The following is a 13854-nucleotide window of genomic DNA, read 5'->3' on the forward strand; positions in this document are numbered from 1 at the left end:
TGTGGCCTGCTGGAGGTCATTTTGCAGGGCTCTGGCAGTGCTCCTCCTGCTCCTCCTTGCACAAAGGCGGAGGTAGCGGTCCAGCTGCTGGGTTGTTGCCCTCCTACGGCCTCCTCCACGTCTCCTGATGTTCTGGCCTGTCTCCTGGTAGCGCCTCCATGCTCTGGACGCTACGCTGACAGACACAGCAAACATTCTTGCCACAGCTCGCAGTGATGTGCCATCCTGGATGAGCTGCACTACCTGAGCCACTTGTGTGGGTTGTAGACGCCGTCTCATGCTACCACTAGAGTGAAAGCACCGCCAGCATTCAAAAGTGACCAAAACATCAGCCAGGAAGCATAGGAACTGAGAAGCGGTCTGTGGTCCCCACCTGCAGAACCACTCCTTTATTGGGGGTGTCTTGCTAATTGCCTATCATTTCCACCGGTTATCTATTCCATTTGCACAACAGCATGTGGAATTGATTGTCAATCAGTGTTGCTTCCTAAGTGGACAGTTTGATTTCACAGGAGTGTGATTGACTTGGAGTTACATTGTGTTGTTTAAGTGTTCCCTGTATTTTTTTGAGCAGTGTATATTCCTGACATGAAAATACTGAGTAAAGTTTAGAAGGAAGACATCACTCAGTCACAGTCATTCCTCCTCCTCTCTCTGCTGCTGCTGGTAGAGAGGAGCTGGTTTCTCTTAACAAGCAGTAGAGTTTACAAGGAGTTGCTAAATTTTAAGGGATGTAGAGTGTTTCCCCTAGGATGGAGTTGTAGCAGCGGAAGTGAAGCAAAATTTATAAATTTTTTTAGGGGGTCCAACTCCTCCCCCAAGAAAATTTTACATTTTCCAATGAAAAATATATAATTTCACATCACATTGGACCATTATTTTCACCATATCTCTGAACAAATAGTTGGAAAAGCTAGAGCATAATAGAGATAATAAATAAAGATCGGTCTACTGGGGCGGAACTACAACCTTTAGATTTGGGGAAAGTAATTTGGTTGGTTATGATGCTCTCAAAAGTGATGCTACATTTATGGCACAGCATGTTTTGGGCATCACCCCCTAAGCCTTAATGGCAGGAAAACCCTGCAGTATCATTATAGATACAATTGTTCATGTTTGTCTTATGTGTCTTCATTTTACAGCTTTTGACATAAAATAGGCAACATGAGAAACGTCCCTTCTGAGGTGCATTTTATTTGCACAGTAAAATGCAAAAAGAAATGTCTCCTCATTCTCTTAAAAGGACTAGTTTGCATCACTAATTAGCTTTACTAACCTCAGCTCCTCCAGTCACCACCGTCCTTTTTTTCCCCTAACAACCACTTTCCAGACTCATCTGAAAACTGAAAAATAATTGAATCAGTCTGTACAGGACAGAGCTGAAGGCTACGCCAATTTACTCTCAGTTTGTAACTGAGGTTCTCAACATTGAATAAGTAGGTAGTAATAAAATACAGCTACCAGTTACTTTCTAGAAATTGAGCTAATGTACATACATAGAGCCAAAAGACCTAGCCTACTGTAGAAGCTTTCCTGCTCAGCTGTGCAGTCTGAAGGGGAGAAGAAGAAGAAGACATGCTTTATTAATCCCACAAGGGGAAATTCATTGTTCGGAGATGTTAACTAGCACACACAGGCTTCACTTGTCCAGCAGGTGGGGAAACAACAGACTTTTCTTGGTCTAGAGAAGCTGACACAGCATCTGTCAGCATCAACGAGGAGAGGATGCAAGCCAAGCATTGAGTGTTGCCGTGCTTGCACAGTGTGCAAGTGAAAACATTTGTAGCGCATAGCTTAATGATCGTGGGAAATTTTAGTAGCGGCGGTCATGATTCAGCAGCGCCGCACTGCCGCTCCTGAATGCATATAGGGTAAACACTGATGTACCATCTCAGCCTAAATGTACACGCCCTGTGCCCACTGATTGGAGAGTAGGGCTGTACCAGGAGGAGCATAGTGCTTGTGATTGGCAAGCAGAGATGAGATTTGAAAACGATTAATCATTCATCGATAATTGTTATACAGATGATACTCAATTATATCTATCAATCAAGCCAGATGACACTAATCAGTTAGCTAAATTTCAAGCTGCCTTTCATGCCTTAAAGATATAAAAACCTGGATAACCTGTAAATTTTTGATGTTAAAGTCAGATAAAACTGAAGTCATTTTAATTGGCCCCAAACACCTCCGAGACACAAATTTTTAAAGACATAGTTACTCTGGAATGCATCACTGAAAATAAGGAACATCCTGTCTCAAAATGATGCTTCCACCCGTTATCCTCATTGTAATATACATTTTAGGTCTGACCCCGAATACTCGAAGATTCAATGTGTTGATGGGTGGAGCCTGATTCAACCGTCAATCTCACAGTCAAAGCTTCACAGCAAAACAAGAGGAACAATTGCTGAAGAGACGGAACCCCAGCTTCACTGGTGTTGTGCCAAGTTATCCGCACCTTGTGGGATTTTCGTATAATTTCACCGTTGATGAACCACACAAAGAATATTTCAGCGTTTTTAAATAGCTACTTGAAATAGACCTGCAAGGAACCGTGAAGTGCATGCAGTTGTCGGCAGCACAGAACGCACGTAAAAACTCTGCTCAAAGCCGGTGAATGGCAGGCGAGAGAGAGAGAGAGAGAAAAGGGTCTTCAAAAAGCCTCAGTTTAACTGGAAATTTACAGTGTAAGTTGAATGAACAGAGAGTGCAGCTCTGCAACTTCTCAAGATTAAAGCAGAGCTATCATATGTAACCCACCGCCCCCGGCTCGCAATTATTGCGCACAAAAACACACGACTGGACTATCAGTCGACTATACGCAGGACTTGACTATTCTGATTCGACTATGTAAATCCTTCGTCGGGGACAGCCCTAATATATTTACTATAAAACTAAATAAAAAAACATCCATACTGCCTCTGTTTGTTTTCATCTATGTATTTTTTATTGGCATGTAGTGAGCTCTGTAAATATAAGGAGCGAAAAGTCCACAGAGTCAGTGCTGCTTTACGTTATTAAGAGATTAAGACAAGCCAAAAGACCGTTAAATGCAGTGAAGTTTCCATGATATAAAGACATACCTCCTCGTCCTTGGTGATGAGGTGCTGCTGAGCGCTACGGAGATCCTTTTCAGCATTCTGAAGTTTTTCTGATGTGTCTTGCAGGACCTTCTCCTGGGACACAGTCACAGTGTTTTTCACTTTTATTTTTCCAACTAGGACCCGTACCTCCCCCTGCAGCTTCTTAATGATACCATTAGCCTGGACAAAAAAAATAACAAATCACATCAAAAGGAGGTAAGAATCTGGACCATAATCGAACATAAAGTACAGTTATTTAGGTACTCCTACAGGTGCTTCTATTATTTTTTTCACCAAATTTATATCAATGAAAGTAGGCAACAGTAAATAACAAACGCCTCTCACCATTTTGCAATACTGTTCAACAGCATCATAAACTCCATCCTTGAAAACGAGCAACACTTCTCTAAACAGGTTCAACAAAAACTGAATATTAAAAAATTCATGAAAGTAGTATACCTCAGATTGTTGGTTAAAATTTTAAATATTAACCAAATCTTAAAAATGATCCACAAACATAGGTGTGTACACAGGTAGATAAATATTGATGGATCTTGATTAGGGCTTAACGATTTTGGAAAATATTCTAATTGTGATTTTTTTTTTTAACCAATATTATGATTGCAATTCATTTTTAAGCTCTTTACCTTCTGTATAATTCAAAACGGACAAGCAATAAATCAGTGTATACTATGACCAACACAATATTAGACAGATTAAACATCCACTGTTCTTTCTTGTAGGTCAGGCCTGTGTTATGATGAAATTAGGTGATGCGTGTATTGCATGAATTATTATTATGAGCAATGGTGGAGAAGAAATATCAAATTATAACAATATGAGAAAGATAACTTGAGTCAAGTCATGGCTTTAAATAATGATATAATATCATTAGGTCGGCCTACCTACAGACCACAAGAAAAACTAAGTTCACCACAGTGTTTTATACAGTTAACGCTCAATATAAAACCCACAGTTCAACCACCAATTAATGCGTCCTTTTCTCAGTTCAAATCTCCTAGGAGTCCACCTTTTTATCTCCCAGTAAGCAAACAAAAAATACTCAGTTTGAGGTTCAATTCAAAAGTTGGCCAACGAAAATAAAACCAAGTGATGCCTCTGGTATTTAATAGACAAGCTTAGTAATTCTCTGACAACACCGGTGTTCCCCGTCCCCCACAGCCTCTGATGCTGGTAAGCAGTGCACTGGCTGTAACCAGGCTGTAACTCGGGACAGACTGCTTTTCGGACTTGTGAGTTTGGTTTGAAACGCCGTTACATAGATAGTTACTGAGCTGTCTGGTGGCTGTGTGTGTGATGCAGGCGCCGATCACCACAATACGCTTACCTTACACGTCTTTCTGTTGTGCATTTCCTGTCCGTCAAAGCGGCGGATGGCCGATGATTTCACCCACCACCACCAAGTTACCCACGGGTGGCGGGTACTACTTTCATTCCCTGTGCGACACTAGAGTTTCTAAATCTCAGGCAAAGCAATTCTGTGGTTCGAATCCTACCGCTTGGGGAGTTCCTACAATGTTCTGTGGAAAGGACAATTATCTTCCTCCCAATGCCTCTCCGCAGGGGTGCCCCGAAGCTTGGTACTAGGGCCCCTTCTCTTCTCAATTTAGACCACCTCACTGACAATCATTCGCTCTCACGGCTTCTCTTACCACTGCTACACAGATGATACGCAACTCTACCTATTCTTCCCACCAGACGACCCCACCGTCTAAGCGCGGATCACGGACTTTCTCTCGGACATATCTGCACGAATGAAGGCTTGCCACCTTCAACTAAACCTCTTTTAGACTAAACTCTTGGTCATTCCAGCCAAGCAATCTATCCACCATAACATCAAATGACAAACTTACTCATCAACCATCACTACAAACAGGATGGTGAGAAACTTGGGTGTCATGATTGATGACCAGCTGTCCTTTTCAGACCATATTGCTGCTGTCTCTCTGTCATGCCGCTTTGCTCTATACAACATAAGGAAAATCAGGCCCTACCTCACTCAGTACGCCACCCAGCTTCTGGTACAGGCCATGGTTATCTCTCGCATCGACTATTTAATGCCCTCCTAGCAGGTCTTCCAGCTTGTGCGGTGAAACCCTTACAAATGGTTCAGAACGCAGCAGCACGTCTGGTTTTTGATCAGCCCAAAAGGACTCATGTCACTCCATTACTCAGTGACCTCCACTGGCTCCCCGTGGCCTCCAGAATCAAATTCAAGTCACTAATGCTTGCATACAGAGTGACTACTTGATCTGCATCCATCTACCTAAGCTCCATAAGACAAGCTTACATTCCTTCTCGGCCACTACACTCCTCCAACGAACGCCGCCTGGCTCTGCCATCCCTTCACACAAAGCAATCCCAGTCCCGGGTGTTCTCACCTGTGACACCACAATGGTGGAACGAGCTACCAAATGCCATCAGAGCAGGGGCATCCCTCTCTAACTTCAAGAAGCTCATGTCTTCCTAGAACACTTCCTCTTATAATACCTCTAACCCCTAACATGCACTTCCTGTTCTCCTCTTCTTCTATCCCCTTACAATTCTCTTGTACTGATTGCACTTTTTTTTGTTAACTCTTACTTCCTTCCCTAGGTATTTATCCCATTGATGCCATACGTGCTATTAGCTCTTACTAGTATTTATTGTTGCTCTTATTAGCCTAGTATGTATTGTCAGTTGTAGATCTCATGCTGTATTGATGCTTTGTTGATGCTTGTATGTTGTTTCTCAAATGCAAGTTGCTTTGGATAAAAGCGTCTGCCAAATGAGTAAATGTAAATCTAACAGCCAACAGTTACTCAATTACTAAAAGAACTGAGGTCAAACAAAGTGTGGCTTATATCTAGCAGATGGGCAGCTTGCATGCAGCTTCACAAACCTTTATCAGCTCCTCAGACAGTGATTTCACCGTTGCTTCAAGTTTTCTAATCTGAAGTTCTTTACTTTCAGCATTTTCTTCCATTGACTTCTAGAAAACACAAACATATATGTTACAGAATTAGATTAGATTTATCTTTCTTATGATCATCCAACTCCATTAGAAGACTGAAACCAATTATGTATTGTTATTTCTTGACACTCCCTAATTCCCATTGGTTTTTACTGAACATGCAAATATTTGAATACACATTGTTTCATTAAAAACTCAAACTAAAAGAAAAGCTTAGTCATTTCCTAAAACACCTGGCCACTGTAGTTTTGGCATGACACGTCACTCAAACAGGAGGAAATAGAGACTTAATTAAGTAAGTCAAGGCCACAGTGGAAACTCATGTGATCATACAGTGCAATTATAGTGGACTAACCTGGGCCTGTGGAGAAACAGGCACAGAAATCCAAATGAGGAATTGTGACTCCAAAAATGTATTAAACAGGTGGATGTGATGAAAATGTGACTAGCATAAGATCAGGGTATGCTAAGTATAACTTAAGCTAAAGTGCGCTGTTGCTTTTCCCCTCCATCACTCAGCTTTTTAACTAATTGAAAAAGCACACCTTTGGTGCTGTAGATCTTACCTTCTGCTCCTGAGTGGCTTCCAGCACCTCTTTTGTGCGTCGCATGAGCTGATCCTTATCTTTGATCTCCTGTTCCAGAACAGCCACTCTCATCTGCAGCTGGCTCACCAAACGCTCCTTCTCATGGACCTCTGTGTCCAGAGTGCTGTTCTCCCTCCTAAGAGACAGGACCTGCTGCTTCGAACGCTGGCACTCCTATACTCATAACAGCAGGATATTAATCCCACGACAGATGTAGTCAGTAATCATTATTTAATGAATCATTATCTATAGGAGGTTGACAAAAGAACAATAGCTTACACCACAGTACAGGAGTGCTGCATATAATGTTCCCTTCACTCAATCAGAGGCTGTGGTTTGGTTCTGTTTTTAAACAAATAACCCATCAAGTGGTATTCATTCAGTCAGCAGTGGGCAGGATCAACTCTTTGCTGGTGCAATTTTACTATGACAGACACTGTAATGAAAATATACTAACATTGTGTTTTCAACCACAGAGGTATTAACAGTGGGGATTTCTGGGGATCTAATTGTTTAAAGGTTCAGTGTGTAAGTTTTAGTGGCATCTAGTGGTGCAGGTTGCAAATTGCAACCAGCGGTTCACGGTGCATTCACATGGGCCTCGGATGATCCCATTTTCCGAGTTGTGAAGTCGTCTTCCGACTTCAGTGTATGTTCATGTGCTCTTAAGTCGGAATGTGGAATCAACATGGACGCTAGGGCTGGACCTGAATATTTGATTGTTGGGTACACATTCGATTTTCAATTTTGGGATTCGAATTTTTATTTTTTTTCTCCGCACGCCTGACCTCCGCCCACAGCAGTGATCATAACACTACAGTTCACATCAAAGGGGAAACTAAATGAAGCCCTCAGCTCTGTGGGAGCACTTTAAACTGAATGATGACAACGGTGTGCCAGTTATGGGGTTACCACTGACTGAGCGAGCGGTGACTGATGGTGATGATCAGACAGGTGAGTCTGTGTGTCACTGAGACATAGAGAGCACTATATGATGCTAATCTCCGCTTTCATAAAGTTTTTATGGCCAGAATTGGACAGCTCTTTTCTGCAAAAGCTCTAAAAACCAAGTGTACACAAGCTGCTCAGCAGCAAACAGCAGTCAGACACATCGACTAGCTGGTGAATATAGTGGAGCTGTCTGTGAAGGTTCTCAATCATCCAGGTCATAGTAATCCAACAAAGGTTGAGGTCAAGGGCAACTGGACTTGGTTGAAGATACTAGATAGGTTGAAGATACTATAGTGGAGCATTTAGCTGCTAAAGAGTCAGATACTTTCCTCAGCAGTTAAGACCAATCGACAATGTCGATTATAAAAATCCATCAAAGTGAAATTTCATTGTAAACACGTCGTTAGAAAGATGCAGTTTAAGGGAGAGACAGCAATCTTCTTATTAAGAATATTTCTGGTTGTTCATTTCTAACTCCAAGGAAGTGCTGGGGGCAGTCTCACTTCCACTGTCTGCCATGACTGCTCGAGTGTAAGACTACTCAGGAAGAAGAAGCATTCACGCAAGAAGCGGACAGCAACGCAGTTTTACGAAAGCGGATGACGAATACAAAATGTGCTTAAACGTTTTCGGGGTTGAGATGGTCCACAAGCGCCCGCGAGGTTAGCGGTGCTAGCTGGCCGGCCAGTCACGCCCACAGAGCCCTCTGGTCCCAGTTACACAGACTCAGACCACAGCATCAGCGACAGAGGAAAGGCTACAATTGTAAGATAGTTTCAATGTTCCGCTGTTATTCTGTCTTTACAATCTGAGTAATGGTTTAACATTTTAAAGTAAATCAAGAAACATCTGGCTCGTAATGTAGCCTACAGAACATTCTCCACTTATAAAACTTAGAAACACTTTGGAAAAATAAACTACAGTACTAAAGTATTATGAAAGGTGACTGTTGCATTATTACTCTAAATACACATTACATTGTTAGTGTACAGTTGTGGTTATAGTATTTGCTTTTAATGTGCTTTTATTTTATATAATTCCAAAGCAAAAATCTTTGTTAAAAAGTTAACATTTTTAAAGTTAAAACCTACTTGGCAATAAATCAGATTGTGAGCTTATTGTTTTGGGTGATAAAGCCTGGCTGTTATCTTGGAGCAGCCTTTCCATAGTTCTTCATAATTAACAGATTAGTCAACTACGAAAATAATTATTAGTTGCAGCCTAACACACAAAAGGTAAATGTAAATGCTCCGTATTTGTATAGCGCCTTTCTAGTCTTTTCGACCACTCAAAGAGCTTTTACACTACATCGCATTCACCATTCACTCACTGAGCCTAAGTGCTCAAACAGAAACTAACATTCACACACATTCATACTGGCGGATCAGCCAGGGGCAATTTGGGGTTCAGTAGCTTGCCCAAGGACACTTCGACATGCAGCCTGGGGGAGCCGGTGATTGAACCACCAACCTTACGATTAACCCGCTCTACCTCCTGAGCCACAGCCGGTTCAAAGCTTTTTGCAACATAACAATTTCAAAATAGTTTCACACTAGGGTTTGGAAGATAGACAATGCCATGATCTTTTAGCATCTAGATTTCAGTGAGCTGAGATGCCTGCGGAGCCCAAATGATACTAAAGGACAGTACCCACCCAGCCCCAGCCTGTTCACCCTGCAGCCATCTGGCAAGAGATACAGAAGAATCTGCTGTCGTACAACTAGACTACAAAGCAGCTTCTTCCCCCTGGCTGCGAGACTCCTAAATTCATCCTCAGTACTGCACTATGTACAATAGTTTTATTTCTATGACTTATAATTTATCCACCCATCTAGTGTATATAACTTTTGTATATAAAGTTTGCTTTTTGCGAGCAACATAAAGGGAACTACAACTTCATCTCATTATACTAACTTGTATTGGAAGCACATATACATAATTTCCAGTTATTGCCCCAAGTTTCCAGCTCAAAATGTTTCCACTGGCCCAAAGATAGTTATTGCAGATTTAAAAATTCCAGTAAATCAGGGCCAGTGAGTCCTCATCTGGCCTCCACATTCACTTACCTCCTCTGTACCCACTAGTTTAATCTTCAGGTCTCTGATGACAGACTCGTTCTTGTATTTTCTCTCTGTCAGCTCTCTGCAGGAGGCCTCCAGCTCCGTCAGTCTGCTATGAAGCTGCTGGCTGCTCTGCTTGTGTTCACGCTCCAGCTCCTGGCGAAGCTTCTCAGCCTGCTGCTGAAGTCTGCTCTGTAACTAAAAGACACACCAAAGAAATATCTCTAACAACTCCTGCAACACCAGATTTTCTTTCAACCTGGGACTTCTTTTTAGATGGATGTTTTGACTTTGAATTTCCATTAACAACCACATCAGACACATAGTCCAGTGCAGATGAGGAGTCTTACCTCTGCAGCCTTTTCTCTCTCTGATTGTAACTCCTGAGAATGACGACTTGACAGACAGCTGGACTGACTTGTCCACTCTGAACGCAGTTTGTCCAACTCTTTTGTCTTCTCAGACAGAGTCTGTGAGAGAAATGATAAGTACAGTTTCTTTTTTAACAATTCCAATAACAGTCATTCTTCATTTTACAGAAAACTCTGTGTATATAATTACATATATTTATTACAACATGATTTATATATAGTAATGTTATTGGGCAAGTATGCTACTGTTGTTTTTAATTTCATGATAACTAAGTACTGAACTATCTTGTGAAAGCAGTAGGCCTAAAAACATAACTAGAACTGCAAGCAGTTGTAAGCGGGTCCAAACTGAAAAACCTATTTTGATTAACTCCTGCGAAGCAGCAAGTCCAATCGGCACCAATCTTGGCACGGACCATCTCTGGATCAAGCTGATTTTTTAGAGGAATTTTTGATTCACGAATAAATGTTCCAATTACAAGCAAACAAATCTTTGCAATAAAGGCTAAAATCAGGAAGTAATGTCATATCTTAGACTTGGAACGGCCAATCAACACCAAACTTGGTGACCTAATGTGGCATGGCTTGCTGAGTGGATGTGCAAGATTTGGTTCAATTAACCCCTAGGTGGCGCTGTGTAACAGCAATTAGCTATTCCTCTATAACCACAAGTCGCATTGACCTGACACTGGAGCCGAATTGTTCAGGATGGACTCCTGACACAAGGCACCAAAGCTGACCCTAATATGCCCAAACCTTATATCTATGTGTTTGGGGGATACTGCCGATTCGCATGGTATAGGACACGCCTCTGTGCAATGACGTTTTCATTTCGCAAAATCGCGAAAACTGAAAAACCTATTTTAATTAACTCCTCCGAAGCGGCAAGTCTGATCGGCACCACACTTGGCACGGACAATCTCTGGACCAAGCTGAAGAAAGGAAATTTTGATCCGCCAAAAAAATGTGGGAGTTATAAGCTAACCAGGACCCAGGAAGTGATGGCATATCCTAGGTTAGGGAAGTCCGATGTACACCAACATTGTGTACCTTGTGTGGCATGCCCTCCCGACGAGCTGTATGAAACTGTGCTGTTTTAATCAGCCTCTAGGTGGCACTGTTAATCAATATCCAATGACACTTCCATAGACATACATTCATTTCATATCTCTGTAACCACGAGTCCCTTTAATTTCGAACTCTGGTCATTTATTCACCACAGGCCAAGGCAGGGTGCTCAGGTGTGCGGCTGGCGCCGGGAGACCATTAGTAAAATCCTGATTTGCTGAGTTGTGGTGCTCTGTTCCCATCACGCCAAACAATTCTATTCCCTAGAGAAGCTCTTTCTCCATTGGTTGATGTAGTCTTGTCATGCCCCACTGTGATTCAGTGCTGCAGCAACTACATGCACTGCTTAAAGTGTATCACTTTGCTCTAGTTATGGCAGTTGTGTGATTAAAATAGGGTTCTAAACACAAGTCCACTGAAAAAGCACACCTGTTGAGCATAACTCAGCTGCCTGGACAGATCATCTTCAGTCTTCTTTAGCTTCATCTCGAGACCCTGCTTTTCTGCCTGAAACATCGAGATGACACATCTTTAGAAACATGGCTTAAACTGGATTCTAGCAATAAAGCTTTAAACAGAATGTATGATTTAATAAGATAATTCCACTTTTAAGCTTAATGGTTTCCTGTTAAGCTCTTTACATCTGTTGATTTTTCAGTTCCTCTCCTACTGTGTTTATTTGTTTTTTTTACTGTGACCTCTTAAAAGCAGAACCCTGGAAGACTATCAATGAATTGAAATGCTTTAACCCAACTGACTGAAATGTACAAGCAATATATACTGTGACTAGTGTGTGCACAGTCAACCACTGCAACAGACAGCAGAGATATAAAAGCACCTGGGATTGTTTGGATTAATGTCTCCCTCTGCAGAACTCCACAAGACAAACCTCAGTTTGATCAGATACACATTTTACAACTCAAAGCTCTTTTCAAAAGGCCAGACAATATTATGATGAATTATGCTGAATGAGCCAACCTTCAGAGAGGAAAGACACACTGCCAGATAATCTTTAACCTCTTTATCAGAGCCTTGAGTGAGCCGTAAAGACAAGTGGTTCAGGTGTTTGAATGCGTTTGTCTCCACGACGCTGAAGTTGGCAGGCCCTTCAAGCACTGGAGACTGACATGACAAGTGCAGAAGAAACCTGTGGAAAAGCATAAACAGCCATGTAGTGTTGTTTTACTGGAGTACATAATAATAATAATAATAATAATAATAATAATAATAATAGTGTCTAATGATCAGATTAACCTTTATACGCTGATTTTAAAAAAAAGCAGTCACATGCATGACTCTCAGCATTATTTACGCTTTTGTTTATCTCACAATATTTATGGAAAAATTACTGATACAAACCAATATGTAACGCAAAGCTGAATTGATTTGAAATTGAACAGGGTGATGTGTGGTACTTTGCATTTCTGTGTACCTTGGATTGTCTGACTCTTGCTCAGAATGGCACAGATTAAGAAGGTCAATAAACTTCTGAGGGAAAGATGCAAAGTCTATCAGAAGTCCCTGCTGGACTTTCAAACTACATCAACAACAACAAAGAAAGCAAACATCAGTGACAGTTAAAGAAAGCTTTTTCATGGCATCCTAAAATCAAATAGTGAGCATTGTAATTTATATAATTCAATACTTACCTTTGGAAATCTTCTTCTGATATAGAGAGGTTGAAGAGAAAATATGGATCTACATCATCTGTTAGTTTTACTAGAAGATCCTAATATAAACAAAAACAACAAGGTTGAGGTGGCAATTATTTCTAATTAGCCAACTAATATACAGGTGCTGGTCATATAATTGGAAGATCATCAAAAAGTTGATTTATTGCAGTAATTCCATTCAAAAAGTGAAACTTGGATATTATATTCGTTCATTACACACAGACTGATATATTTCAAATGTTTATTTCATTTAATTGTGATGATTAAAACTGACAACCAATGAAAATCCCAAATTCAGTATCTCCGAAAATTAGAATATTACTGAAGACCATTACAAAAAAACGATTTTTAGAAATGTTGGCCAACTGAAAAGTATGAACATGAAAAGTATGAGCATGTACAGCACTCAATACTTTTGCCTGGATTACTGCAGCAATGCGGCGTGGCATGGAGTCGATCAGTCTGTGGCACTGATCAGGTGTTATGAGAGTCCAGGTTGCTCTGATAGTGATAGATAGCTTCAACTCTTCTGCAATGTTGGCTCTGGCGTATCACATCTTCCTCTTCACAATACCCCACAGATTTTATATAGGGTTAAGGTCAGGTGAGTTTGCTGGCCAATTAAGAACAGGGATACTATGGTCCTTAAACCAGGTCCTGGTAGCTTTGGCACTGTGTGCAGGTGCCAAGTCCTGTTGGAAAATGAAATCTACATCTCCATAAAGTTGGTCAGCAGTAGGAAGCATGAAGTGCTCTAAAACTTCCTGGTAGACGCTGCGTTGACCTTGGACTTCAGAGAACACAGTGGACCAACACCAGCAGATGACATGGCACCCCAAACCATCACTGACTGTGGAAACTTTACACTGGACTTCAAGCAACGTGGATTGTGTGCCTCTCCTCTCTTCTTCCAGACTCTGGGACCTTGACTTCCAAAGGAAATGCAAAATTTACTTTCATCAGAGAACATAACTTTGGACCACTCCGCAGCAGTCCAGTCCTTTTTGTCTTTAGCCCAGGCGAGACGCTTCTGACGCTGTGTCTTGTTCAAGAGTGGCTTGACACAAGGAATGCGACAGCTGAA

General features: G+C 41.4%; 1 protein-coding gene across 1 annotated transcript in view; it reads right to left on the reverse strand.

The window, feature by feature from the left end:
• The window catches only part of sass6 (SAS-6 centriolar assembly protein), a 26337-nt gene that overhangs the window by 2883 nt on the left and 9600 nt on the right, over positions 1-13854 (reverse strand). Inside the window, exons 3-11 of the mRNA XM_046050087.1 lie at positions 12747-12826; positions 12530-12634; positions 12076-12244; positions 11527-11604; positions 10009-10128; positions 9665-9856; positions 6627-6821; positions 5989-6078; positions 3032-3266 (exon numbers count right to left, since the gene is read on the reverse strand). Of these exons, the coding sequence (XP_045906043.1) occupies positions 3032-3266; positions 5989-6078; positions 6627-6821; positions 9665-9856; positions 10009-10128; positions 11527-11604; positions 12076-12244; positions 12530-12634; positions 12747-12826 (1264 nt within the window). The remainder of the gene's footprint in view (positions 1-3031; positions 3267-5988; positions 6079-6626; positions 6822-9664; positions 9857-10008; positions 10129-11526; positions 11605-12075; positions 12245-12529; positions 12635-12746; positions 12827-13854) is intronic.

Source organism: Micropterus dolomieu, linkage group LG05 (assembly GCF_021292245.1).
Source record: "Micropterus dolomieu isolate WLL.071019.BEF.003 ecotype Adirondacks linkage group LG05, ASM2129224v1, whole genome shotgun sequence".
In the NCBI taxonomy this organism is placed as follows: Eukaryota; Metazoa; Chordata; class Actinopteri; order Centrarchiformes; family Centrarchidae; genus Micropterus; species Micropterus dolomieu.